The sequence below is a fragment of the Balaenoptera ricei genome, chromosome 1 (assembly GCF_028023285.1).
Source record: "Balaenoptera ricei isolate mBalRic1 chromosome 1, mBalRic1.hap2, whole genome shotgun sequence".
NCBI lineage: Eukaryota > Metazoa > Chordata > Mammalia > Artiodactyla > Balaenopteridae > Balaenoptera > Balaenoptera ricei.
In genome coordinates, this window is record NC_082639.1 from 15,947,032 (window position 1) to 15,971,064 (window position 24,033).

Below are 24,033 nucleotides of genomic sequence, written 5' to 3' on the forward strand. Positions count from 1 at the left end.
AAAATAGGTTGTTTTTAACATAGTATCTCTGCCTTAAGAGGGTTGTATTAAAAAAAGCAAAAACAAAAACAAAAAACTAGGTCATCAAAACCAAATGGCAGGCAAGAAGAAATTGAGTATCATTAAAAACATAAGAACAGGAATTCCCCGGTGGTCCAGTGGTAAAGAATTCGCCTTCCAATGCAGGGGATGCAGGTTTGATCCCTGGTCCGGGAACTAAGATCCCACATGCCACAACTAAGGCCGGGTGCCACAACTACTGAGCTCATGCGCCTCAATCAGACAGCCCGCGTGCCGCAAACTACAGAGTCCACACGCTCTGGAGCCTGCGCGCCACGCTAGAGAGAGAAAACCTGCACATCACAACTAGAGAGAAGCCCGCGTGCCGCAACCAAGGCCTGACGCAGCCAAAAAAATAAAAGTAAGTAAAATAAAATATTAAAACAAAAACAAAATAGAAACACATAAGAACAAAGTGTTGAGGCAAAAGCTGCTCTGTCAAGGAGCAATGGCCTGAATGGTGGGTGAAGAATCTCAGGTGCAGGGAGAAATCAATCAAGTTGACTTAGGGCTTAAAGGGGTCTGTGGTATGGAACAAGACAAAATGGAAAGCTATACACCCAGGCCAACGACAGGACATCTGAAGAAAGGGTTAATCGTAACCCAAAAGTTAAGAGATGTGTTTTGCCACACCTCCCCAGAATTACTAGAATAGCACCCAAGGAGCAGAAAATCATGAGACTTCTTTGAAACTGATTACTTGATAAGTTAAGTTGAAAAGATTAACAACTTGGCAGCCCACTGAGGGGCAGAACGATGAGGGCCAAACTATTACCACTTGAGGTGCTTTATCGAGCTTTGATACTTTTGTTTGGAGAAGAAATTTTAAATCTTTTCTCTAACCACTCAGCATTAGAGCCTGAGCTGACACTAGAGTTATTAATTACATTATCCACATGTCTGGGGCGGAAGGGTGAAGGGGATCCCCTGTTCTAACAGGGTGCTAAAGACCAGAAACCATGCTATCAAATCTTGTACATCCTGACACTCCAAATGAAGAAACTCCCTCTCCGCCAAATCACAATCCAAGTATGTCTAAGCCAGTGCTATTCCATTCAGGACAAATATGATTTATGCCATAACCCAAAACACACTCAAAGTCATTCACCCCACAAGTATTTACTCAGTATTTATTATGGTTATGCAGGAATAAACACTTAGATCTAGTCACTAAACTCAAGGAATTTAAGAGATGATGAATAAATAATAATTAGGGTAGAGAATGATAAGGTTCAGTGTTGAAGCACGTGCATAGAGCTTTGGGAACACAATTGAAGGAATCATTTAAGTGTCAAACAATTTTACTATTGGTTGCTCTGTAAGTTAGATTCCAATGGAGGATCATAGAGCTTAAGTTAACCACTGAAACCCTAGTCTCTTATTTATTTACAGCTGTGTTGGGTCTTCGTTTCTGTGCGAGGGCTTTCTCTAGTTGCGGCAAGTGGGGGCCACTCTTCATCGCGGTGCGCGGGCCTCTCACTATCGCGGCCTCTCTTGTTGCGGAGCACGGGCTCCAGATGCGCAGGCTCAGTAATTGTGGCTCACGGGCCTAGTTGCTCCGCGGCATGTGGGATCTTCCCAGACAGGACTCGAACCCGTGTCCCCTGCACTGGCAGGCAGATTCTCAACCACTGCGCCACCAGGGAAGCCCTGAAACCCTAGTCTCTTGTATCAAATTAAACAACTAATCTGAGAAGAATCTTTTTTTTTTTTTTGGCCGTGCCGCGATGCTTGCGGGATCCTAGTTCCTCGACCAGGGATTGAACCCAGGCCCTTGGCAGTGAAAGCTCGGAGTCTTAACCACTGGACCGCCAGGGAATTCCCTGAGAAGAATCTTCTTAACCAAGGTTCAAATGCTTCAGGAATGAGTTATCAGTTAAATCGGTTCCCTTAATATTTTTGTTTTCTCAGCAATACCAATCATTACTTTAGCATACACCTTTATCCTGAGCCTTTAGAAATCTCACAGTTCTATCACTCACTCCTACCTTCAGGTAAAACCACACTTACCAAGTGCTTCAAAGCTTCTCAGATTGACCCTTTCTCTCTCATCACTGTACAAGCCACCATAGTCTCCCTTCTGGGCACTATGCTACTGTTTTCATAGTGCACACCACTATTAGGTCAATAAGCCTATAAAGGCCTCCTTTAATGTGTTACTCAGTTGATCAGGTGTCAGGTCTTAATGCTTCCACCCAGCTTCAAAGCTTTCCATGGCCTGGTGCCAGCCCTTGTTAGTCTAGATCCAGTCAGACACAGGCTTCTTTCCACTCCCCAAAAAGAATGCTAACTCCTGCCTCTGAAATTTTCTCATGAAGCTCCTTTAAGATGCCTTCTCCACTCTATCATCCCATCTAAATTCTACACATTCTCTAGACCCATCTCAATGGGATGGGACCCGACTGGATCCTCATCTTGACTGGACGGAGCCCAATCAATCCCCATCTTTTTAACTCACTGCTAAATCCCAGGCACAACTCCTCTTTCTAAAAAATTCTAGTCTGTATCACACCATTTTGTACTTATGATAGTGCTAAGTGCTGCTGTAAATGTTTTACATGTGTGGAATAAACAAGAGAATACAACAACCCCAAGAAATAGGTACTACTATTGCCCATACTTTACTGAAGGGGAAAAGTTAAGTGACAGAAAAATTAAGTCATTTCTCCCAGGTCACATAGCCAGGCCGTGGAAGAACCAGGTTATAAACGTGAGCAGTCTGATTCCAGATTTTGCATTTTTACTTACTATGCTAGGTAGGCCTGCACTTTCCAATATAAGACAGCCCTGGACAGTGGAAAAAGCAAGAGGTTATAATAGAAAAATGAAATAAAGTTCTGCTTTCACCAGTGAATAGCCAGGTAACCCAGGGTAAGATTTCTGTCTGCAAAATTGAGGTAGGAATACCTATTTTTAAGTCTATTTTGAGAATTACAGAAAACAATGCAAACTAAAATGTTTTTAAAAGCCCTATACAAATTTATTTTATACAAATTTGTTTATTATAACAAATTTATAACAAATTTTTATATTTATTGTAACAAGTTTTTCTTTTTAAAAATAAGATGAATAGACCAGTTTAATTAGAAAGCAGGGAATAGTGAGTGACTGTTGGTGGCTGTGTTTTTCAACTGTGGAGAAAGTTAGTCTGCACTGAGAGATAAAAACGAAAGCAATGCACAAAGCGAATGGAAGGTAAGGGAGGGAGGGGTTCTGAGTGGCAGGAATCTAAGAGTTACATCAATCTGTTAGCAACGCATGGACAGAATTAAGAAGATCAAAAGACTCTTGAAATTAAAGAGTTTAAACTGTTAAGAAATTAAGGGATGTCCAAAGAAATTAATATGTTTAGAGGAAAGTATAGGGGGTAAAACTGAATCTTGGGCTATGCTCATACTTTGGTATGCACAGAAAGAGAAAAATCAAAGAGAATATGAAGAAGTTATACCATACACAAGGATTAGATATTAAAATTTGATTTCTAATGTCATATGACAGAATTACCTCTGAGAGCACCTTCTTAGAGGCCAACCCAAAGCCTATATAAAGCCAACATACCCCATTTTTCTCTAGGGTTGAAAAAAACATTGTTAACAAATAAAGGAGGTGACTTGCATGTTATATAAAAAGTCTTTAAACATTAGAATCATATTTAGTATGGTGTGATGCTCATACCATGAGAACTACATTGGAATTGAGACTGACTAATAATACTAACATTAGATGAGTTCTTATTACGTGCCAGGCACTGTTTTTTATTTATTTATTTATTTGGCTGTGCCGGGTCTTAGTTGTGGCACGTGGGATTTTTGTTGTGGCATGCAGGATCTTTTTTTTTTTAAGTTGCGGCATGTGGACTCTTAGCTGCAGCAGCATTCGGGATCTAGTTCCCTGACCAGGGATCGAGTTCCGGCCCCCTGCATTGGGAGCGCAGTCTTCACTATTGGACCACCAGGGAAGTCTCAGGCACTGTTCTAAGTGCTTAACACATACTAAGGTTCCTAACAACTCTATGACTTATACACTGTTTATCAATGAGGAAACCAAGACACAAAGAGATTAACTTATTCAGGGATATAAAGCTAGAAATGACAAGACTCAGGATTTAAACATAAGGGTCTGGTTCCAAAGTCTGTGCTCTTTACCACAATGCTCTATAGCCTCCAGTGGATGGTAGCAGAAATTCATGTCTCATCTCATATGTGCCAGGGCAAAAGTTCCTGGAGTGAAATGGCCAGGTGAAGTGCCCATATTAGTTCACTCATTCAACTAATATTTATTGAGCATGTACTGTGTGCTAGGCTTGGGAAAAACAGAAGTGAACAATATAAAAATCTGCCATTTTAATGGGGTAAACAGGTAATTTAAAAAAAGGCAAATAAAATACATAGTATGTTAGAACATGATGAGTGCTATGGAGAAAAATAAGGCAGAGAAATAGAATTCTGCACGCTGGGAGAGGAGGGAAAGGTTGCAAATGTAAGTTAAATGGTCCTATCAACCAAATGCAATGAGTGGACCATGTCTGGATATTGACTTGAAAAAACCAACTGTGAAAAGTCATTTTGGAGACAAATGAGGACATCTGAACATGGCCTGGGTACTGGATAATGTTAAGGAATTATTAATTTAGTTAGGAATTAGGTTAGTATGATGGTTATCTTCTCTCTACATTTATGTGTATGTTTGAAAATTTCCAAAATAAAATGTTAAAAAATAGTACGGTAATCAAGGCAGGCATGTGGTGATGATATGAGAGTAAAAACTTAAAGGAAGTAAAAGAGTGAGCAAGGTGGGTTATGGGGGAAAACCACCCAGGCAAAGGGAACAGCCAAGTGTGAAGTCTCTGAGGCCAGTAAGGGAGAGAAGAGTAGTAGCAGATTAGGCTGGAGATGCAATGGAAGTATAGTGTCTTGTAGGCCATTTTAAAGACTGTAGCTTTAAACTTTTTGACTGTGAGGTGGTTGGGAAGCCACTGGGAGGTCTGAGTAGCAAGGTGGTATGGTCTAACTTACATTTTAAAAGTCTCACTCTCACTGCTATGTTAAGAACAGACTGAAAGGGAGGGAGCATGGGAGAAGCAGGAGATTACTGCTCTAATACATGTGAGAGATGATGGTGGCTTCGAAAAGAGTGAAAATAGTGAAGGTAATGAAAAGAGGTCCGTTTATGAATATATTTTAAAGACAAAGTAATTTTTTATAGATTACATTTAGGTGTGAGATAAAGAGACCAGGACAAACCCAAGGTTTTTGGCTTCAGCAACTGAAAAGATGTTATTGCCACTAACTGAGATGGAGGAGGTATGGGAAGTGCAGGGCCTTTCTGGTGGGGCGGCAGAGATGGGGCAGGAGGGGCGGGGCAAGGGTGGGGTGGGGATCAAGAGTTTTAGGAGTGTAGTTTTGAACATGTGAAATTAGCCACACAAGCGGTGATGTCAAATAGGTGTCTGTATATATAAATGTGGAGTTAGAAGGGAAGTGTGGGCCAGATTTATATACCTGTACACTAATCTTGTAGAGGTGCTATTTAAAGCTTTGAGAATGGAAAGAATTACCATTCATTCAAAGTGAATGTGGACAGAAAAGACAAGGGGCCTAAGGTCTAACCACAGGGCACTCGTACATTAAGGAGTCAGGAGATGGGAAATCAGGAATCCTTAGGAGGCTGAGGAAGAATGGGTGGGTAGTGAAGCTGGAGGTAAATCAGAAAGGTGTGGTGTTCTGAAAGGCAAGTGAAGAAAGTGTTTCAAGCAGGTGGGAGCCATCAACTGTGTCAAATGCTGGTAGAAAGACCAGCAAGTAAGTCAAGGACTATGAACTGACTATTGTAATTTGCAATGTGGAGGCCCTCAGTGACACTGACAGGAAGAAATACTTCAGGTAAAATGGTGGGGGTAAAGTGTGACAAAAGTGGGTTTAAGAGAAAGTAGGAGGAGAGAAATTATAGACAGCAAGTACAGACAACTCATATTTTAAAACTGTACTTTTCTTGTTCTTTTGGTCAGTCAAGCGTTAAGTAGGCTAAACTTTCACGTTAAATGTATGCATGGCAGGACTCCACTACAGTCAGTGGTAGAGAAAATCAAAGTAAAGGAAAAAAGAGCTTCAAAGAAAGAAGTTACTATTTAATAAGGTAGTAAGAAAAGGTCTTCAGGTTCATCATCATCTATGGGCTGACAACCCACCTATTTTCGGGCAAATTTTGTTTCAACATAAAATGACAACAGGACATGTTCCCAAAGACATAGAGCAAAGTTACACTGCAATCACCAGCATGTCTCATGTAAGTAAAGTAGAACCGTAAGGAAAGAAAAAAGCTGGGGGAGGATACAGTCTCTAGTCACCAAAAACAGAGTAACAGGAGATAAGACTGAAATGTATTTCCATCTTTAAATGCGCCAAACAACGCGTATTGGACCAAAAGTTATATCTGTGGCTCATAATCAGGGTATAAGAAGCATGAAAAAATCAGGATATTAATTTCAAATTTTCTGCTTCTATGATTCCCCTTTCTTTGGCACTTGCACTTTCACTAACTGGCCACTCTGAAGACCACTAAGTGCTCTTCTGAAAATGTGGCTTCTGGGCTGAAACCCCTGCAATTCTAACTGTATGCCTCAGTAATCCAAAGTAAATACCAGTACTAAACTATATCAGGACAATGTGCATCCAATACAGAAATCGTCTGTAGAAAGGACTCTGGATTAAACCCAATTTCCCAGAAGTCAATATAACAAAGATGTTACACAAACACATTCAAAACACAAACTCTGTGAATTACAAATTTAGACAATGTGTCTGCATGAATCCACAAGCAAATGTGACAGTCTAATCAGTCTAGATGCTTTTAAGTGGCAATTATTTTACAAATAAATTACTATCAAAATTCTCTCAGAATTTTACATTAAATGTTTAAATGATGAAAATATTATGCTATTTCTATGTAGAAGTGCTACAGAAGCCTGAATTCTCCTATGTTCTCAGTTATACCTCTAAATAAAAAATAATGAGCCACCAACCACCTCATTCCCTATTAGGATGGCTACTATCAAAAAACAAACAAAAAAGCACCAGAAAATAAGTGTTGGTGAAGATATGGAGAAATCAGAACCCCTGTGCACTGATGGTGGGAATGTAAAATGGTACAGTCACTGTGGAAAATGGTGCGGTGGTTCTTTACATAGTTAAAAATAGAATTATCATATCATCCAGAAATTCTACTTCTGGGTATTTGAAAACAGGGTCTCAAAGAGATATTAGTACACAAATGTTCAGAGCAGCATTATTTCACAATAGCTAAAATATGAAAGCAACCTAAGTGTCCAATGACAGATGAACGGAGAGACAAAAGGACAGACAAAATGTAGTATATACATACGATAGAATATTATTCAGCCTTGAAAAGAAAGGAAATTCTCTAACACGCACAACAACATGGATGAACCTTAAGGACATTAAGCTAAGTGAAATAAGCCAGTCACAAAAATACTGTATGATTCGACTTGTATGAAGTATGCACCTAGAGGAGTCAAACATTGTAGAGATAAGGTAGAATGGTGGCTGCTAGGGACTGGGGGATAAGTGGGAACAGGGAGTTCTTGTTTAATGGGTACAGAGTCACAGTTTTACAAGATGAAAAGAGCTCTGGAGATGGATGGTGACGATGGTAGCACATTATGGAAGTATTTAATACAACTAAACACTGTTACCACTACAAATGGTTAAGAAGGTAAATTTTATATTTATGTGTATTTTATCACAATAAAAAAATTAGAAAAAATTAAAAAAATAATAAGCAGCTGAGATGGACACAGTTTAATGCTGAATATTCTAGCAGCTGACATCATGAAAAGAGTTATTCTATCAGAGTCCTGTGAAAGTCAACATGCGGTTTGAGTTTCAAAAAGAAACTACATATGGAGATATGAAAAGGAAAATATAATGGGACAAAAAATAAAACCCACAAAAAAAGGTTTTATTCCTAGCTCAACGGAAAGTAATCCTTACTGAATATTTAATCTTTCTCCTTTCTCATGAAAAAGGGGCTAAGGAAGTAACACAGACATCTGTGCTTTAAAGTCCAGGCCTCTGGCTCATACCTGATGTCCACTCTAAGTTTAGGGTAATACTGAGACACGTATTTCCTGATGAGACTGTAGGAAGCTTCTTTAGGTTCACAAAGGCGGGTAAAGGCCAGTGGGAGGATATCCTCCAATTTTACTTGTGGTTCTGGATCCACTGCAGAGCTCCTGTTCTGAAATGTAATATCAAAAATTATCATCATTACAGGATATAGAGCTTTCTTTTCTAATGCTTCTATATTCAACTCAAAGGCTTTCCCAAGCTGACTGCCAAATCAAGTAAGCAAAAGAAAGCTATCCCTTTTTAGCAAATATTCAAATAATTCATACCACAGTGGTGTAATGTCACTTGAGTGGCAACTTCTTGGAGATAAAAGTTTCAGGGACTTCCCTGGTGGTGCAGTGGTTAAGAATCAGCCTGCCAATGCAGGGGACACGGGTTCGATCCCTGGTCCGGGAAGATCCCGCATGTTGTGGAGCAACTAAGCCCGTGCACCAGAACTACTGAGCCTGCGCTCTAGAGCCCACGAGCCACAACTACTGAAGCCAGCACACCTAGAGCCTGTGCTCCGCAACAAAGAGAAGCCACCGCAATGAGAAGTCCATGCACCACAATGAAGAGTAGCCCCCACTCGCCACAACTAGGAAAGCCCACGCACAGCAACGAAGACCCAATGCAGTCAAAGATAATCATAATAAAAAAAAAATTGAACTGGGAGAGTTAAAAATACATATAAAAATTAAAAGGTATTAAAAGTCTTAATACATTGTTGGCCTTCAATAACAAAGAATGAAAAGGATCATGCAGCACCAGACAGCAATGTACAAAAAAGTTCATTTTGAAAGTTTGAAAGCCTTATAAAGAAAGTACAAAAATCTCCAGTGCTGTAACACTGGAGATGCAGAGGGATAGTCATGATTTCAATTACTGACACACAGGAAATATTACATATTTCACTTTATTATCGTATACTTCCCATAAATGAAATTATGTGTCTGGAGGAGGGGGAGTGTTAGTATCTACAAAAAAGAAAAACTGGCTTAAGGTATAGTTTTAGGATCTAATATTGGGTAAACATGTACTTGTATGCCTCTTCTAGTTTAAAAGGTATTTCACAAAAAAGCAGTGTAACTCATACAGCTGCCCATAGTTCAACAGAGGGCAGTTACGCCCAAGGGCCCAGGGCTGGAGTGCCTGGAGTCACACACTGTCCCGTCTACTCTCTGGCTGAACCATAATGAGCAAATGAATGATAACCTCTCCAGGCCTTCATAGAAAGGCTGCATCCTGCACAGCGCACACAGTGAACACTCAGTCAGCACTGTATTGTTAGTAGTAGTAATAGTATTACAGTGCTCAAACTGGTACAGACTTCTTACCTTTCTGTTTCTGGACTTCTGAGGTGCTTTTCTTGATTTCTGGACCACAATAAAACTCCCGGAAGCACCTTTTCCTTTTACCTAAAGTAAATTAACTTTAGTTGCAATAACAGGTATTTTTATTTTAAATTATTCTGGTACTCATATTGATAACTTTATACTAGACTAAGCGAATTACAGGGCACGGTGATGCAAGAACTAATGTAAAGTGCTGCTGAACTCCTCAGAGAAACAAGAATGGATGAGTCAAAAGACTTGGAATCAAATCCTATTTATGGTACCATTTAGCTATTCAATACTGGACAACCTCATAAACCCTCTGAGCGTTTGTTTCCTCATCTACAAAACTGGTGATACCAGGTTAAACAGTCTACTATAAGCTTTCAAAAAAAAAAAAGAAGTGAGAAAACCTCTATCTTGAAAGGAAGACAGCTCCTTGGCAAAAGTTCAGGCCTGGTTAATCTCAGGCCACAATGCTTCCTACAGTTCGCCCGTTACAGATTATTACTGCATATGGGAAAGGTTATCTAGCAATTTTAGACATTGCACATGACGGTATGTGGAAGTCTTAGAACATACTTCCACAGTTTACGAAGTGCTGTCATAGAACTTCACATTAACCTGAGTCCTCCACACCTTAGCTTCACCTACACCGCTGTGAATACAGCAATCAAACGGAAATGCTTTCAGCCTATAAACTTGTTGAAGCATCAAACTGAGGGTCAGCCTATGAGGCAAAATAGGTCACAAACTATATTTTCAAAAAGAAAAACATGAAGCCAGCTAATAAACTGTGCTGACATATACTATGATACTAATTATAATGGTTAGATAATATATTTTAAGCAATGATTATTTTAAAGGCCATTTAAATATCAGTCTTACAACATTTTGAGAAAGGAAGAATGTAAGCTCCATCACAGGAATCTGTTTTACTCACAGATGGACCCCCAAGCACCTGGCACACAGGACACACTCAATAATGTATCTGTGGAGTTAAGCACTTGTTGAAAGTTCCTAAGAGGAGTTTAAATGCCTGAGTGGCACAGAATTCTATATTAATCAAACCATGCAAAAAGATATAGAAAAAAGGCAATAGGACTCTGGAAATGCAGTGGACTAGATCTTTAGAACCATCTTTGCTATTACCATGGCGCCTTGGTAGTTACTTCCTCCCTCTGGACCTCTAAGATTGACAAGAAAGTTCATTCTAGCTTTAGATTTTTATGATCTTAAACAATTTTTTTTTTTAAGTTGAGGTATAGTTAATTTACAATTATTATATTAGTTTCAGGTTACAATACAGTGATTCAAAAGTTTTATAGATTATACTCCATTTAAAATTATTATAAAATATTGGCTATATTCACTGTGTTGTACAAAATATCCTCATAGCTCTAAGTAAAGTTTTGATGTACTATGCAAAGTAACATGGATTTATGCCTGAAATCAATATTGGTTTTAGTATTATTCTCAATTTACTCAGGTTTATCTGATGCTCCCAAAAGCCTTAATAGTTTCAGATACTAAAAAGTTAAGGTGAACCTATGTGCAAATCTAATTTATAATGATAACCAGTCTAGCCACAGAAGTTAGGCCTTAAAACTAACAACCCTAAGACAAGAACAATTACCTTTTCTGCTGCTGCAGTAACTGGACTCCTCAACCCCACTTCTAATCTGCAGCACTACATAATCTCAAGCACAAGCAGCCCCACAAAAATCCAATTAAAAGTACAGGCTGCTAGAAAAAAAGTTACACTACCATACTGCTTCTGTTCTCTAGAATAGTTATCTTTAAGCTTTTCATCATCATGTTAACTTATTTTAACTAACAAATTCACAAAGCACAAAAAGCCTAAACGTTACTAAATATGGATTTATAGCTAATACATGTTGAAATGATCTTATTACAAACAACCATTTAATACCTGTTTGATAACACCTCTATTTAATTCTCTTTTCAGTGCTTGTTTAAGGAGGTAGCCCCTTCTCTCCAGCTCCAGAGAAGGGTACTTATGGATGATATATTTTCGAATAGCAACCACGGATGCACCACTCTTCTGGAAGCATGCCTAGGAAACAGATTTATCAAACCATATACATTAATTTAAACTAGTTGTTTTTCATATGTTTTCTGACACCTATGTTTTCAAAATAAATTATTTTGGAAGTGAACTTGATAATGGATGATAAAAATGGCAGGAAAGAGTGAACAGTATTGCAGGTAACTTCAGTTCATCATGGCTGTGGAGAAATACAGAATTAACAATATTTCTGCAACAATTTTAAATTGTTCAAAACAGCCAAAGAGAAGATACAACATGTGAACAACATTCTGTGTGTTAATGAAGAAGCTCTTTCCATTCTAATTCTATTCTGTATTTAGAAGACAGATCTTTAGCATTAAAGTGAGGAAAGCAGGGCATTTCTATCCCTTGTAGGTTCACGGATCTGGCCCATTTTATGGAATGAACTTCAGCACACCAGAACCAGTATTCCTCTGCAGGCTTTGTGTGAATGCCAGCAGATACCATAAGCAAAGATAATCTGAATAAATGGCACAAAACTGGGTTTACAGATGCAAAGCCTTAAGGGGAGTTTTGGACAACAATGAGAGCATTTGATTGCAATTTAAAGTGCCCTCTTCCTTTTCCATCCTATTTATCTATATTCCATTTGACTAATGCCCATGGAAAACTCAAGCAGGTCATTACGTCACAAAGGCAGCAATTTTGTTTCAAAAGCTTTACATTTTGAAGCACACAAGCAGCATCTATTACCTAATGAGCTAGTCCACCAATTCTGCGTAGCCATTGTCTATAAAATGACCATAGGATTTACTCACTGTCGTTGCATAAAGACTTGGTTGAATGTTATTTTATACACTGACAATAAAGAAAAATAAGTCACAGACAGATGGACCAGAAAAGACTGTACAACACAATTTAATATGGATTGTGTTGAAATGAATCACCTGCTTCAAGTAAATGTTTCTGACCTATTACAACCTACTGAAGTTTTCTCCTGATCTTATAAGAAAACACAGAGTAAAGAAAATCAAGCAGAAAAGCACATTCTAATGCTAAAACAATCCCTTGCTCCACCAAACTGAATAAGATGAAAATAGGTATCAAGATTCCTGTTCAATTCAGAAAATGGTGTCAATGGTCTGAAATTGTGATTTTTTACACTGCATGGAATACACATGAAATATATATATATATATATATATATATATATATGTATTTCATTTGTACAAATATGCATAATCATATTCAAACTATTTTTCAGGCCTAATTATACTGTTTAAATTTTTTGTTTTATTATCTTAAAATTTAGTCCCTTCTCCACCCTCACTGTAACCCTGCTCCTCCAAACCTAGGCTGAGCGGTCACAAAGTGAAATCCTTGAAGAAAGGCTACACAAAGAAAAGAGATCTCACTATATAATCAAGCTATATAAACCAGGAAAGTTTTCTTAATGAGCTGAGAGTTGTCTTGAAGGAGTGTAGGGAGAGGTCTGAAGGCAAACCTTTTTCCAGTTTGTCAGTGCCGTCTTCTCAAATTCTAAGAATGAGCACCAAGCTCCTCTTTCCTATGTAAACCACCGTTGGTTAAACTGATCTGTAGCCTTCTCTCCCCAATTCTGACTCAGATCCTAACAACAAGGTCCCTGAAATCAGAGTGTCTATGGCTTCTACTTTAACTCCTCTTGTCATCTGATCATGTGAAATAAACATGGCAAAATGAACCAGAAAAATTTACACACAAAAAGGCAAGGTCAGATTAGAAGATACCCTTAAAACAGGAAAACAGTATCTGATGATCACACAAGCTAATGAAAGTCAATGAATTATAGCAAAGTTATAAAGCTATGAAAGGAGGATAGATTTTGCAAGTATTTTGGAATGACTAGGTGATGAAGCAAAGTAGTGAGGTTTCTAAAAGAGTTCTGGTGTGAAAGATAACCAACTACTAATATTAGACATAAGCTTTGAAAATGAACCTAAAGATAGCATACTTTTTTGAAATAAAAATTTTCTCAATGCTATTCAGTTACCCTGAGTCACAATTCAATTTCATAAGGGCAAGGACTCTGTTTGTCTTATTCTATGCTATATCACTAGTAGGATTGCCTGCTACAGAGAAGCTAGTCCTTAATTGTTTGTTAAATGAATTAACATGTTCAGCCTTCAAATAAAAACTATACTGAAAATAAACTGAGTTTAAAAAAAAAACATCTAAAGATAAGTTAAAAATACTTGCTATAGTAAATCTGAATTTTTAAAAAAATTAACAGTGCTCACCAAATGTGATAATATTATAAAAACATGAACTTAGCAATGGCTTTCTTCTATTTAAATCTCTTTTAGGAAGCAGAGCAAGATTTCTGATGTCTGCACAGGAGTATGCCATTTTCAAATACGCAAGAGACAAACAGAATAAATCTAAGATGAACTGCTTGAAATAAAAACTTGCCTTAATGGCCTCAGTTAGGATTGCATCCATCTTGGGACGTGGGGAGGAAGCCATCGGTGTTTGTTTCTGGGCCCTGGCTAGCTGGCTGGCAGAAAGGGTAGCCCAGGAAGGTATTGTTTTTTTCACTTTCTTCTCCTTTTCTTTAGACTGATCTTTCTCACTTTAAAACAAAGAATTGTTATTATGCAAGATAAACTCTTCAGAAAGAAGTATAAAGTCAGAAAGAAGAAAAGACCAGAGAGGGATAAAAATCAATGTTTTAATTCATTTCCACACTGAGGTGATACGTAAAATAAGCAACATTTTACAAAATAAAACATTTTTTAAAAATTGGGTTCTACAAATGAACCAAAAAGGTGTGTTCTCCCAGCTGCACACAGGAGAGAGGAGTCATATAAATCAGCACTAGTATGAAGGGCCAGTACAGAAATGAGAATTTTAAAATGAATTCTAGTAACAACTGCAACAGATGCGATTCAGTACAGTGCAAAGAACTCAAGTTCTGAAGTCAGAAAACTTGGGTTTGAGTCTCAGCTCCAACATTTACTAGCTATATGATCTTAGCAAGTGACCTGAGTCTCAATCTCCTCAGCTGTAAAACAGTAATATAATACCAAATACTTCACAAGGTGCTGCAAGAAATGATATTATGTTTATAAAAAGTTTTGTGAACCATAGAGCATTACACAAATTTTATTCTAAGTAATAATAACACTCCATGTACCTAAAAGAAAGGGTAGCTGCTAAAAATTCCACAGACCTTACATATACCTATGAAACTGGGATGAAGGATTCCCTGAGGATTATACCTGGAAGGGATAGTTATTTCTAAGTCATTCTTTTATTTAAAAAGTAATTCCTGTTTTCACCAATTATGAAAAGAATAGAATGAATGCTACCAGCTGTCCTGCAAAAAAAATTTAAATTAAAAAAGAATCACCATCACATTATACAGATTATCAATAGCGAATTCTGCCTTCAGATTCTCAAAGTCACCCTCCAATTAAATACTTCATCAAATATATACAGAGTTTTAGATCACTCTAGCAATGTCTTGGTATAGATTAATGCTTTCTAACATAAGCACGTAAAAATAACTCATTCCTGCACAGAGGGAGGAATATAACGAAAAAGAATCTCTCAGGTCAGATTTTTATAGTCACGTCCCATTTCTTATTGAAATTATGTCAATGTTTACAATAGCAGACACTCCCACAATGAATTCTAAGCACAAAAACACATGCCAAAGCCAGAAAGAATGAATTTTGCATCAGTCAAACCACTGTTCTGGTAACTACTACAAATCCTAATAGGCCATATGACTACATCGTAAGCCTACTCCAAAAGATAATTGCAAAAAAAGTAAATCCAAATAGCATGTATCTAGCATAAATTAAGTTGTATCACTTAAAAAAAATCTGACCTACAGTCCTTTTACATAGTCTTCACTTATAAATAGCAAGAAGGCATAAGTCCTTACTCCTTTTTGGTTTCCTCAGAAGGCTTGTTTTCTTCTTTCTCTTCATTCTCAGGTTGCCCCTTTGGCTGCTCTGTCTCACTAGATGTAGCAGGTGGAGTTTCATTCTCTTGTTCTTCTACAGTGGAGACAGATTCCTCTGAACTTACATCTGGTTCTAAAAAAAAAAAAAAAAAAAAAAGAAATCAGGTGAGTAGAACTGCATCAAGTAAATACGTTAGAACCTGAGTCAATAAAAAGGTAAAAGTTTATCTCTTTAAACAGATAAGCCAAATGTTGCAATTAACAGTTGTATCCTAAAATGAACAAATGACTATGAGTACAGTTTTTTTTCCTGCTTTATGTCACGCAAACTGCCTATATAAGGGGTTGCTGATCCAGACCATTAGGTGAGAAAAGAAGGATCAGGAAATCGTACAGAAAGGGAAACTCATTTTACCCCAAATCAAATCTCTTGAGTGTTTTACTCTATAATATTAATGATGAGACTCATAATTAAGAAATTAGTCATTTCATAATTTAACAGGCTAATATTAGTAAGGGAATAAATAATAGAAAATTAATATTTATTTTCCAAGTGAAATGATTCTGGCAAGCGTAGAAATATAAGAGGGGGAAATACTGAGGTCTGCAGTTGCTTGTCTGTGTCTTTTCTCAGTAGGTCTCCTTGAGCAGCCACTACAGAAGACAGAACCCCAGGAAATGGTTAAGCAGAGACTTCAAAGAAAAGGGCATCAGTGGCCAAAACTAGGCAAAAAAAAAAAAGGATATGCTTGAAGAGTTTCGTCATTTAAATTATGTGAACTCATTACTGGCATAATGAAGACTTCTTTGGGGCCTTCACATAAATAAGAGAATTTTTAAAAATGCCACTTCCTTCTGATAGCCAAACCACATATACATACAATGCTAAAGGAATTCTACAAATTAAAATTCTAAACCTCAAGTTTCAGGATAGTCAACTATAATTTGTAAATCATCCTGGATTATGCTCTTCAACCAGACTTGCAGGTAAGTGAAAAATCCTCCCATATATGCTCAGCAAAAATCAAGGCTCTAGAGTCAGATATATCTGGATTCAAGTTCAGACTTTCTAACATTCTAGCTTGATATCTTAGGGAAAGTTCTTTGACATCTCCAAATCTCAGTACCCTTACTTCACAGAGTTATTATGAACATTATACAAAATGCTTTAGGGGAAACCTGTAGGCTACCACTCATACTGATTCCCATCCTCCTCTGGCCTCTTTTACTGCTTCTAGAGCTGTTATGCAAATATTAAGGCTAGAACTTCAGTATAACAATGGTATCTGGTGATACAGATAACTACAAGATGTATTTTTTTTTAATCACGATGTATCTTTTACCACCCTTCGCCCCAACGATCTGACCTAACTGGCCGATCTAACTGTCTGTGTAAGAACTTACTTTTAGTTAGTCATGTTTACTTATTTTTACATTGCCTTATTCTAAAAAAATTGAAAAGCCAAGACCATTTACTGAGTTTTACTGTAACAACAGGGCTACAAATTAAATTCCACATTATTTTCGCTTAAAGCTTACGGTTTAATAAAGGTTCAACTGCTCAACAGATAATGAGACATTGTTACATATGAGACATTGTTTCCAACTCACAGAACTATTGTGTCTGCCTTTTTGGATTTATAAAATTTAAAACATGAGTGAAGTCCAATTATTTTCATGTATAAAATACTATAATGGGACAGAGATAAGATAAACAAACACAACTTGTGAAGTGTCTTACTGGTCCTTTATAAATTCTCGGTTGACTTTTCTAATACCTTACACCTGAACACTCTGGTGTATTCTGAAAACTCACGTTATTAGTGACATAGTGACTTTAGCTGGCTGTTAAATGTGGCTCAAGATGGGCCATCAAGTGGCTTATCTCAGTGTTGAAAAAAATAACCTATCCTCAACTCACCAGCAACTATTATTTTTTTTAATATGCTGATTCCCACATCTCCTCACTGCCTTAGGCCAGAGTACCCCAAATGCTTGTAGTATTCGTCTGAGGATTCGGAGACAAAATCCAGGCTCAGCTGGAGAAGAGCAGATCCCTAGTGCACCAAGGATAGAGGCATCAAAGGTGCATGTATTATTTTATTCGTAATATATGCTGGTCAGCAAATATTTGGTTCTAACAGCCACGACAGGGACAGCACCAAGTGCTCGTCCCTGGCAATGAAAAGAAAAGAAAAAGAAAAAGGTCACAAGAACAAGAAAAGCAGTTCCACTTGAAGAAGTGGTTAGAGGTGCCATAAAGGAGCACAAATACTCCAGATTGACAGTTCTACCTTTCTCTTGATTATGTTCCCACCTCTGCCTGGCCAATCTTCTCTCCACCAACACCAAAGTTACAAACCAATGCTTTGATCGCCCATTTGCTCCCTTAAGGTCTCTTGATGATTTCTGGTTGAGCCTTCTGATGTCCACCTTGAAGGCCCAAGTCCTCCATTCTTGCAGGGTCTTCATCCCCATGACACTGTATGCCCAGAAGCTACTCTTCGACCATTCCTGTTCTCTCCAACCATCTTTCTGTTTTTTAATTCCAAGAACATGAAATTTTCACCTTCTAAAAATCTTTAGAGACAAGATGAAATTCTTTCTTTGCCCACATGGTCTGGAAATGACATACCAACACGTACCACCTCTCTCTCTAAATGCTCCCCCCAAACACTGAGGCATAAAAAAAGAACAATTAAGTTCAAGGGAATTTATGGGACACTCCAAACTGGAGCAGAAACTTTTGCCTTTTGAAGTTGTCCACCGCTTTACTTTACCTGGCTTTTCTTCCTCCCCTTCAGCGAGCTTGCTCTTGGGAGGAGTTTCCCGGGTAGAATTCACAGCTCGACGAATCGGCATGGTGTTATCTTCTACCTTCTAAGAAAAGAAATGGCCATAATCACACATGCAAACAAAATTTCTCTTTTCTCTCTTTCTCAAGGGGCCTAACTGGGTGTCAGAAGATGTAGGAGAATTCTTCAAGTCGACTCCAGGATCTGATGCAAATTACTTTTAACAAGGTTTTTTGAAATGAAATATGATTCTTAAGAAGTACTTTTCAATGTATTTTACTTTAGCTAGAATTTCAAATGGAAATAAGTAATTATACTTGATTTGGAATAAATTTAGAAGGTTGGAGGTTTTCTCAGGAGTTTGAGGGGAAAGGGAAGATGAAAAGAACTTTGTATCTACTTGATTTGTTCAGATGCATAACCCAGACTCCCCCAAGCAGAGGAAGGAACAGGTACCAAGAAGGACCCAGCAGGGCCTGAAGTCAGGGACTGATCCAAGAGTGAGCTTCAAGAATGTGTCAGCCCCTACCTCACCTAACTTGTCCGCGTGGATCAGCTGAGCTCCTACTATAAGTGGGAGTGCCTTAGGATGGACGAGTTCACCTTGAGACGTATCAGTCGCCATTTAAAATAATTTCTAGGCCCGAGTACAGGTTACACTCTGAAGCCTCTGCTGTTAACCACAAGGATTTTTCCTAATGGTTTCAGTGTGGTGAAGAATCAACCTAAAGCACAGAAAAGACCTGGTATGAAGATTAACAGAAACAAAACTAAACTAAAACGTCTAAATTTCATATACATCCAAAGGGAAAAAAAATTCACTATAAAACTTATAGTTAAGTGACAGATGACTTGGTCAGTTATCATTCAGAAAGATAAAATCACTATCAAAATATAGACTATGTAAAAGCAGCGATTAAGACAAATGCACAAGCCACAGCAGCTGTTGCACCTTCCACACGAACAAAGGCAACAAGGACAAGAAAGCTCATAAGGGACCTAACCCCATCCCCGCCTGTTAGTATCAGGAACTTAGAAAGAACAGAATAAGGAGACCTAGAGACAGTTTAGTCAAGGTTTACTCAAAGATCAGTTTACTAAAGAGAGAGGCTATTGTTGTTACTGTTCTCAAAGGGGTCAGGAAACTTAACTGTAACCTTAACTCCATCTCCATCAGAGAAGTAATACAAGGGCAAAAATACTGCTGAAGAACATGACAGTCTAAGAGCCTCCAGACTCAGAAAAGCAAATTCAGACCATCACCTAGGAGAATAAGTATGCCTCTAAGACCTTGTTTGTCATATTTTTAATGCTAAGCAAAATTAGCACAAAAGAACAAAATTAAAGATTTAAAAATAAAACGCACGTAAATCACTCAAATTTACCCGATCATTAACACCCTCTGCCCTGCCCATCCTCATCTGGGACTCAATAACATTTTATAATAAAAACTCTTCCAAAATATAAGAAAATCATCAGTTAGGCGTTTAGATCTTTGTGCCATTGAACATTAATGAAGACTTGGGAAAGAGTAGACTAGTCATTCAGCTTCTACTTTAAGCTCTAACCCTGTCTAGGAATTTAAGAACTTTCAATTTGTCAGGTAATAGTTTCAAGCTCCAAACATACAGGACGCTTTCACGTTTACAGGGAAAACCTTTTTATGGGAACACCAAGAGCAATGCCAGACTTGTGAACTATCCGTCAACTGCAATGAAAGGCAGCTGAAAGAATTCAAGATCATATAATACGCTAAAAACTTATTATCAAGAGTAAATTAGGAATATCCATGAATATTTTAAAATTATTAACTGTTACAAAAACTACTTAAAATGCTCATATAGAAATTCACTTCAACAACTATAAAACACAAAAATAAAAATAGTTGTTTTCTCATTTGTGAAAAGTTGGGTTTAAGGGCATTATTTAGGTTTGTGAAAGCTAAAAGTCTATCTTGGAATAATTTCAATACATAAACTTGCTCCCTCATCCAACTAGAACTTAACATAGTAATATATTTTCCTCGATTAAAAAAAAAAAGCAAAACTGATGATACTTTTACATGTAAATACCATACAGAAGTAAAATTTCATGATCAGGTTATTCTTGGTGAAGTGATACTAATGAATTCATCTTTCTTAACCTATGATAATACTAGCTAGGTTGAAAATGATACTGTGAAGTCAGCAAAACCTTCAGTAGTCTCTGTTCGTAGAGGATCTTTAAAAAATATTTTCCCTGAAAGTAAAATACTAAAAAAAAAAAAGTCGAAACCCTTCCAGTCAACTCTATATTTACTAATTGCTCAAAATTGAAACAAACAGGTTTCAGAAAAGGAGTGGGGGTGCGAGGGAAACTACTCTCAACGCCAAGATGATAAAATTGACTGAAATCAGGGCAACAAGTACATGGTCCATAAAGACATTAGACAACATTAACCTGAGGACAAGAATGTTAGTTTAAATTAGGTCAGGTAAGAAGTATGCCCAGGATGGAATAACTGAGAAATAAGTTGGTTTGCCAGTCTTCCTGGCTGCATCCACCAAAAAAAACAGGGCCTGACACTTTCCTGCTTAAAACCTCCCCATCACCACCACCCCTTATTTCAGTAATCTCACCCCTTACTATTCCACCCACCACTCTACTCTCTTGACTCCAAACACACAGATCTTCTTTTGGTCCTCAGTGTGTGCTTTGCACATGCTCTTCTTTTACACTGCAACATTCTTTTCCTAGACACTTCAATCAGATTTCTGCTCAGTGTCACCCCCTCAGAAAGCCCTCCCATCCTTCTTATTCTTTTTCAGGTTTCTTTATATTGCATTTGTAATAGCATTTAACACCACGTGTAATTCAATATATGTCTATTTACTTTTTTATTATGTGTCTCTTCCAGTGAAATGTAAGCACTACAAGGGCTAGGACTAATTCATCACTGTATTCCCAGCACCTAGAAGGATGCCCAGCACATACTGGGTGCTGGATAAATATTGGGGAAAAAAAGTTGAACGAACAATGACACCTGACAGTACTTATTACTATATTCAGCAAGTGTGAAGAACACTTAAAAAATAAAACTAAATATTTAAAACTTAATATAAATACTAAGAAACGTTTGCCTCAGCTCTTCATTTCCTTAGTAAAGGTCATGAAACTTAAGGCTTCAGTCTATAGCACTTTCTTTATAATAGGTTGGTTAATGAGTTATTCCGTAAGTTTACTGTTCATCACAGAGCTAACAAAACTATATGAATGGTTAATTCACACTACCTTAACATCACACGTACCCATTAATTTAACTTTCGTTGCTACATTTCTGAATGATCAGACTTTTAGGCCGCCACACTTGTTTCCTGGCAGGAATCTTATCTGGCTGGTTCACTGCTGCATACTTGGTGCCTAAGAAACATGCCAGGCACAGAATAGGTGCTTAATAAATATTTATTAAGTGAAAGAATGAATAGATGAAACTTGAATAAGTTTTTCATCTGGGTTCTTATATGTGCCATCTGAGTTTACCTGTGGTTTATGTGGTCTTTCTGTGGTCATCAATCTGTTTGTTTTTTAAATTTAATGTCAGATTAACATAACAAAGATTAGCTTTTGTCAAGGGAGGTGCTAAGTTGTTTAAATGCAGGCAATAAAGAAAAGGTTGTAAAAGTAGAAAGTCTGTAATTTCAGAGTTCTAATTTACTTTCTCTACATTGAGAAAGCACTAGAAAAATAAGTAGTTCAACAATGTATTTCAGTTTACTGATATCCTTGAAAGTAAGCATTTTAGGGAAAGTATTATTATTTCATATTTTACCATAAAATGTACACAAGACATTGTACACTATAATATCATTAGCTATGCATTGATTACATCAAATTGTTCCCAATCTAAAATCTTTAACTATATTCAGACTTAACGGGTAATGTCACAAAAAGCATGCGTATAATTAGCTAGCAACTTCTTTTTCGCTTTCCTATTTCAATATATCAGTGTCTATATTGGGCACAGATGATATGGACACTACAGGGACCTATTCCTAAGACACGCACAATCTAACTGGCTAAAGAGTTAGGATTTTCATCTATACACGAAGAGTTCAGGACACTTCCTCCAAGTTCTCGCCCTCAATCTTCCAATTAAGCTTAAAAACAAGGCCAAAAATAACCTCTAAAAATGTTACTTCTACTTTGAAACACATTACACTAAACTTTTGAAAAAAGCAATAAGAATTTTAAAAGCTCTTAACAGTTTTATGCCTATGCCAAATTAAACAAAACTAAACTATCTTCCAAAATAAAACTAGACACGTGTAACTTCACTCTAAGACAAGCCAGCTTTGTCCATAAAGTCCCAGGTGAATTCCTAGCTGTACTTTTAACTAGATTCTCACTTTTCAATGTAACATAAAGTCGGGAAGCATGATAAACAACAGAGAGAAAATGTATACGCGGAAAGGGCGGTAAAGTTCACCTTGGCCGTCCTCTGTGCAGGGGTGAACACTCCCTCAAAGTGGTTAAGTGACTCGTCCTCGGTCACAGACAGTGGTCAATTCGGTATCAAAATCTCAAATCTGGGCCTCTCACTTCACCACTCCTGCCTCCAGCTCTTTACAAACGCCCCTATTCACAGGTTTGACTTTATTAGCTAAATTCCCATCACCTAAGGAGCAGTGACTAACAAGCTCTAGGAAAGCCATACGGGAAAACGAAAGCTTAGGCCCGCGTCGCGGCGGCAGCGGCAGCAGCAGCAAAGGCTTTTCAGGGGCGCCAACAGCTGACACCGCGCCCGGACCGCCGAGAGAACCGGGCAGGAAGACCAGCAGAGACAAAGGCGGGGAGCGGCCGGTGCGGCGCCGAGCACAAGGCGGGGGGGAGAGCGGAGCCAGGATGAAGGCGGCGAGGCAAAGGGCGGCGGGCTCAGCGGCGGCGGACACCGAGGTGCGCGCTCATTGCAGCTGTCAGCTCGGGCTCCAGCTCCGGGATGCGCGCGGGAAGGCCGACGCCGCGACCCGAGCAGCGCCCGCCCGCGCGACGCAAGAGGCTGCGGACCGCGAGTCCCAGCGCCCGGCGCACTCACCGCTGGGAGCTCCGTAATGGCGGCGGCGGGGGCGGAGAACCCGGGGGGCGGGTTCGCCACAGCCAGTCACCGCCGCCGGCATCTTTCGAACCGGCTCCGAAAACCGCTGAGTGGGGTGAGGGGGAGGGCGGGAGCGGACAGCGGGGCCCACCGCGGGCCTCGGGAGCATGCGCAAGACCTTAGCCAATCGGAGCGGGCGGGAGGACGCTGGCGCAGGCGCGCTGGGACGCAGGGCCCTCGATCAGGGAAGAGCTCCCCCACCTCCCCCGTCCAAACAAAACAAGGGCGGGAGCGCGCGCGCCAGAGGGCCCCGGAGGAGGCTTCCAGGAGAGGGGCAGGGGGATAGGTCGCAGTGGGGGGAAGGGAAGGGGGCGGAGCGGTCGGGGAAGGCAGACAAAAGGCACCACCTCCGGGGACGCGAGCGCCCCGCCCCCTCCTCTCGGGGAGCGGCGTCGGCGCCCCGGGCGAGCGGCCTCCGCCACTCGCCCTCGGGGTCCAGCGGGCCCGCGCCCACTCCCCACCCGCCTTTTCCGTCCTGAGTTACCTCTGCGCTCCCCCCTTCCTGTCGCCCGCGTCCCGCAAGGATTCTCGGCGCCGCTCCCGCTGCCGCTCGTCACCTCCGCCGCCGCTGTCCTCCAGGCCCAGCCGCTGAGCTCTGCCGCC

At 39.2% G+C, this 24,033-nt stretch overlaps 1 protein-coding gene across 9 annotated transcripts in view; it reads right to left on the bottom strand.

Moving 5' to 3' along the window:
• HP1BP3 (heterochromatin protein 1 binding protein 3) overlaps positions 1-24,033 on the bottom strand; it is a 35,106-nt gene extending 11,073 nt beyond the window's left edge. For 2 of the 9 annotated variants that reach the window (XM_059915267.1, XM_059915322.1), the window contains exons 1-8: positions 23,915-24,033; positions 18,829-19,024; positions 18,285-18,384; positions 15,484-15,637; positions 14,004-14,163; positions 11,454-11,597; positions 9,524-9,604; positions 8,162-8,316 (exon numbers count right to left, since the gene is read on the bottom strand). In XM_059915267.1, coding sequence (XP_059771250.1) covers positions 8,162-8,316; positions 9,524-9,604; positions 11,454-11,597; positions 14,004-14,163; positions 15,484-15,637; positions 18,285-18,384; positions 18,829-18,924 — 890 coding nt within the window. In that variant the 5' untranslated portion in view covers positions 18,925-19,024; positions 23,915-24,033. Of the gene's footprint in view, positions 1-8,161; positions 8,317-9,523; positions 9,605-11,453; positions 11,598-14,003; positions 14,164-15,483; positions 15,638-18,284; positions 18,385-18,828; positions 19,025-21,586; positions 21,699-22,764; positions 23,323-23,370; positions 23,482-23,914 lie in introns of those variants that run through there. The other 7 variants (XM_059915275.1, XM_059915289.1, XM_059915295.1 and 4 more) reach the window with 7 other exon arrangements.